The sequence below is a fragment of the Dendroctonus ponderosae genome, unplaced genomic scaffold, assembly GCF_020466585.1.
Source record: "Dendroctonus ponderosae isolate FM_Combo_2020 unplaced genomic scaffold, Dpon_F_20191213v2 Dpon_F_20191213_1, whole genome shotgun sequence".
Taxonomy (NCBI): Eukaryota; Metazoa; Arthropoda; class Insecta; order Coleoptera; family Curculionidae; genus Dendroctonus; species Dendroctonus ponderosae.
Window position 1 is genome coordinate 18,028,627 of NW_026017110.1, and position 5,131 is coordinate 18,033,757.

Below are 5,131 nucleotides of genomic sequence, written 5' to 3' on the forward strand. Positions count from 1 at the left end.
CGGCAATGGGCAATCTCATTTGCAATGATAAATACCCGGTCGTTTGAAGATGATTTTCAAAAGTTTGTAATGCATTTTTCTGCAAATTGATGGACGATCCCCATTTTTTGGCACTTAAACTGCTTCAGTGTGTATAATTGTGTGTGTACTTTAATTGGATATTTAAAAGAAGGCGAAACTCGAATAGGCACTTAGTACATGAGCACCCTTAATCTAGTATTTGCAGTATCTGCAGCTTCTCCCTTGATAATTTGTTGATTTATTGCTATCAGCATTATAAAATAAACTGTACAGAACACAATAATATCACACTCAATAATTGATAAATCAAAATCACTGTCAGTTTAATAACGCAATGTATATTTGAAAAGTTTATCAGATCTACAGATGCACCCGCACTAAGAGAAAAATGTCGAATTCAAAGTGCATTGTGCGTCCCAAGCCTCAGGCGCGAAGAGGCCGGAGTGGGAGCCGCCGTGACCGAGAAAAATAGGTTCACCCTCCCATAAAAAGTTATCACTTCAAAAAAATTTAATGTTAATAGACAAATTGCATGATGTTCTAGATTTTCCTTTAACAGAATCTGTTGGCATGGAAAGTCACCAGTTCAAAACAAAATGCTACGACTTCAAGTCTCCCGAATGATAAATAGTTCCTTGATAACATGATATATACATTATTTAGTACTTTCATTCAGGTACTTCAAAGCATGAATTTGCAAAAAATACTAACAGTAAATATAGCCTTGTTTTTGTCCTACCAGTATGAACAACTCACAAAAACAGCCTCTATCTAAGCGAAAAACATTACTTTTTCCTAAGAATCGGAACAACATATTTATTTGCTTAGAGGATGTATTGAGTCTAAAAGATGACTGTCTTCTAAGGAGAAACACACTTCAATGTATTTGAAGTGAGGAAAACTTACGGACAAGTTACTAGCAGTTTTGCTTGTATTCAAATGGATTTTTGGAGAAGAGAGGCAGAAATATCTAGATTGAAACACGTGAAAAATGAGGACATAGGAAAACATGAGAGGAACAATCGTAGAACACCTCGGCACTCGGCAAAACGGCAATTAATATGGTACGAACATGTTAGGCGCATAGGGAAAGACAGACTGCTGAGAAAAATATTCGGGTGGATATTCCCAGATAGAAGAAAAAGGAGAAGACCGCCAACAACATGGATAAAAGAGACTATAAAAGCGACGTCAGCCAGAAACCTCTCAGAGGATGACTGGCAAAACAGACAAGCCAACGAGATTTACTTACATACATATATAATTAAAAATGTGGTAGATTGTGAGAAATAGTCTAGTACTGCAGTTAACTTTAATTACCTGATGATATTGTAAAATTTGTCTTGTTCTAGTCCAAGTCTCTTGTCTCGACTCCCAGTCCGATAACTTGACCCACTCATTTCCCTGAAGGGACAATTTAATCATATTTAGCCTATGGGTGGCTGAAACTAGTTCTTTTTTCCCATAAGCGTCGTGGACTGGTGAAATAATCCCACCGACTACCTCATACTGGCCCATTCGATGTAAATAGTCTCGAGCGATTTCTGCAATGAAAATCAGTTCACTGTTAGTTCCAAATGTGGAAAATCAGGGAAAAAACTCTTATCAAATAGCTATTTACCAAACATTCTCAAATGCATATTGGTTGTGGGGTTGAAGCAGCCACAAGCCAAAAGAATTACTGGCGTACGCATGATGACACTATTAAAGCAACACACTGAAAGCTACAATAAAAAATGGTTAATCTATTCGTCAGTTGCACTGGATCATACATAAACGCGAATAGCAAGTAATTATAAAAATTACATTTGTGTTGACATTTTTTTTTTTTAATTGAGGCTATGTTTTTAGTTTTCAAAGTCAAGAGTCAGAAAATGTTTGCGTTGTGACTTGTTACAATTTGACAACGCTCGAAAAGCGTGTTGTATATTGTTACGTCATTAATTCATTAGAATACTTTTGAATATTGAGTTTGAAAGCCACATTCAAAATTGACCTTTTCCTTTAATTGAAATTTTTTTTTAATATTTGAAATATTATCAGAATAGAACAATTTTCCTATTCTCATTCTTCCTTTAAAGCTTCGTCGAAAAAACGAGGAGTGTATTTAGGGTTATATTATTTGTTTTCCTCAGTAGTCTTTGTGAATAGAACCTATGAATAGCACAGTGCACAGCAGAGACAAGTAGAGACGAGAAACTAAATGTAAATAATTTGTCCTGTGAGATGATGCTTTCTCTCTCGTTAAGTGCGAACCGTGGCTCAGGGGGAGCCACCCGCGGTTCCAGCGAACGCCCGCCAATTTTAAATAATGTAATATAATGAAGTACTCACTGTTTCAATGCTTGAAAATGTGTGCAAAACGTATTTAATGTCTTGTATTCGCTATCAAACCACAGATCGCAAAACTCTTTGAAATATAAAAGAGTAAATATGCAATAAAATTTATATTGAGAGCAATCAAAAATCGTCAAAGTAAGGTTAACGCACAGAAACGATTGCAACAAGCAGCGTTGTCGTTATTATTAACTCAACACTATGTGTGGTTTTTCCTCAATGGATTAGATAAGGAAAGAAAATCATTAATTTGGCATTAAATATAACAACGGCAACCTAGCCGTTGGGACAGCTCGCGCCCTCTGACAAGACGGCGGAACATAATAGTAAAGAGAGAGCTTATTTAAGAAACATAGCAAAGAAAGAGTCCGAAAATAACCTATTTTTGGGACATTTTTTCACGCTTAGTTTCTTGTCTCTACTTGTCTCTGGTGTACAGTTCCTAACTAGTCCATTAGGAATAGTATGACAGAGACAAGTACTTGTCTCTGAGTATGGTTTCTGAATATATATAATTAAATATCGCAGTTACGTTAAGATAATTAGTGGTCATGGATAGAGGAAAGTCTGCACCTGGTACGAGGGGACCAAAAGCCAAAATTTCGCAGCAGCTTCCAGACTCTTTTATAGCACTTGGGGCCAAACCAGGGACGTCTCGAGATGACCCTAAGAGAACGATCCCTTTACCCAAACCGTCGGTTGTCTCTGGTAGTAATGGTAAGCAAGTGAAGACCATATTAGTGTTTGACCCAAGAGCTGTTATATTCTTAGACTTTTAGCGCTCAGAATCATCTATTCATAATTTGGAAATCCCATACAAAATTTGTTTTTACGAGAAATCACCTTAATGGAGTCTACTGCAGTAATAATTCAACTTTATCTAATAAGCTTTCAATGCATAATTTACCAATAAAGAGAGGAACTTCGACAACATAGTTGGAACCAGAAATAGTCAGATATTCTCCTAAACTCTATGTTTTCTTGTAGATACATGATAATTCAATATATGGGTCTATAGTTGTTCTCATATTAAGAGTGAAAAAAATAAGACGTATGCGAAATGCGCTGTTAAAAAACCCTCCCTTACTCATGCATTTATCAACCTTGTACTTAGTTCGTTACTAAAAAATAATCTATTAAGTGGCTAACAGCACAAAAGTGCTCTACAATCCTCTAAACATCTAAAGCTGGGTATTATAACAAAGATTAAAACAGAACATTTGTATTTAATATAGTGTTTATAATGTCTAAAGTGCCAGGGGATAAGTTAAAGCGGGAAGCAAGCTCTTCCACTTTGGCTGTTCCACCCTCAAAGAAATTGAAAGTGGGTTTGGCTGGAGTGTCCCGATCAGGGATTATTGGGACCGGCTCCGCAAGCCTGTTGCCCATTGATCGAATGGCAGGAGGATCATCTGGGACTGAACCCTGGGAGAGTCTGGCAATTGAGTGCGATGTGGCTGATGTATTTGATAAACTCACCCAAAATGCCTATGCAGATAATACGGACAGAATTGTAAGTGCTTCACAATCGGAAACACCTATTTTTGATCAACAGGAATTTATTTCTGATCTGTTTTGTCTAGAAGTTGTTTTTAGTTTTATTTTATTTTACAAAATAGTCAAATTTTCATGAGCTCGTGCTTCAATAAAAAATTGTTATGAAACTAACGGGGTTTTCGAGTTTTTAGGCCGTCGTTCGGTTGAATTTCTTCTTGACGTTTCGCAAGCACGAGTGGCTTGCATCTTCAGAAGTGGTTTGCTTAAAGGCTCACACTGTTCTGTTATAGAAGAAGAACTTTAATACATTGAAAAAAATTGTCTTAGTTGCTTTATGAAGAAGTTCTTTTTGAAATTTTATGTCGTTATTGGCATGAACGTTGACGAAAAAAAATTAAAATAATTTAAAATTTCAAGTCATTGAAACTGAATATTGTTGTGGAATCCGGAATGGAATAGTATTAAAACCGCTTCTAGTCTGAAAAACTCGTGATTTTTCAATTATATTTTATTTCCATATTTACTCTTTTACTGATGCTTGTTGAGCAGCTAGTAAGAAAAACCGTCTTTTTTATTTTTTTATCTTTAGAATTTTGTTTAAAGTTCCACCTAAAAAACCACTAGAATAAACATTTTATTACGAGTAGTTTGATAAGAACTTTTGTCTTCAAATTCATCATACCACTCAATGATGCATTTAAAATTTACTTTTAAGTAAAACATTCAGTTTTATTAACAACAAAATATTGAATATGTCGAGTTTTACGAAAAAGCAAAACAAATTTGTAAACACGCCTGGAACAATTTTATGTAAATCTATACTGAAACCACGTGCCCACAAGATAGAACTCGCATAAGCAAAAAACATTGGCTTTTTAGGACTCTTTGATAACTTGATCATAAACAAGGTTTGGTTAAAAATCACCATTTCTCCAATTTGGGCATTCAATATACGAAAATAATAAAGATAACTATTCCCGTATAAAAAATTTTAATATACATATAAAAGTAAATAATATTGAAACTAATGGGTTCTTCGGGTTTTTAGGTCGTCGTTAGATAGAATTTCTTCTTGACATTTCCCAAGCACGAGTGGTTTGCTTGAACGCTTACACTGTTCTGATGCGATTCCTCGGGCATCGGAAAATACGGACTGCGCCCGAAGAATCGCACCAGAACAGTGTAAGCCTTCAAGCAAACCACTTCTGAAGATGCAAGCCACTCGTGCTTGCGAAACGTCAAGAAGAAATTCTACCGAACGACGGCCTAAAAACCC

At 35.8% G+C, this 5,131-nt stretch overlaps 2 protein-coding genes across 8 annotated transcripts in view; one reads left to right on the forward strand and one right to left on the reverse strand.

Annotated features, from left to right (window-relative positions):
- LOC109535653 (nicotinamide/nicotinic acid mononucleotide adenylyltransferase 1) overlaps positions 1–1,969 on the reverse strand; it is a 7,306-nt gene extending 5,337 nt beyond the window's left edge. The window contains exons 1-2 of one of the 3 annotated variants that reach the window (XM_048660950.1): positions 1,643–1,957; positions 1,342–1,565 (exon numbers count right to left, since the gene is read on the reverse strand). In XM_048660950.1, coding sequence (XP_048516907.1) covers positions 1,342–1,565; positions 1,643–1,715 — 297 coding nt within the window. In that variant the 5' untranslated portion in view covers positions 1,716–1,957. Of the gene's footprint in view, positions 1–1,341; positions 1,566–1,642 lie in introns of all 3 variants that reach the window. The other 2 variants (XM_048660951.1, XM_048660949.1) reach the window with 2 other exon arrangements.
- A 353-nt stretch (positions 1,970–2,322) lies between these two features.
- LOC109535640 (integrator complex subunit 1) overlaps positions 2,323–5,131 on the forward strand; it is an 11,675-nt gene continuing 8,866 nt past the window's right edge. The window contains exons 1-2 of one of the 5 annotated variants that reach the window (XM_048660916.1): positions 2,323–3,549; positions 3,612–3,871. In XM_048660916.1, coding sequence (XP_048516873.1) covers positions 3,755–3,871 — 117 coding nt within the window. In that variant the 5' untranslated portion in view covers positions 2,323–3,549; positions 3,612–3,754. Of the gene's footprint in view, positions 3,872–5,131 lie in introns of all 5 variants that reach the window. The other 4 variants (XM_048660912.1, XM_048660913.1, XM_048660915.1 and 1 more) reach the window with 4 other exon arrangements.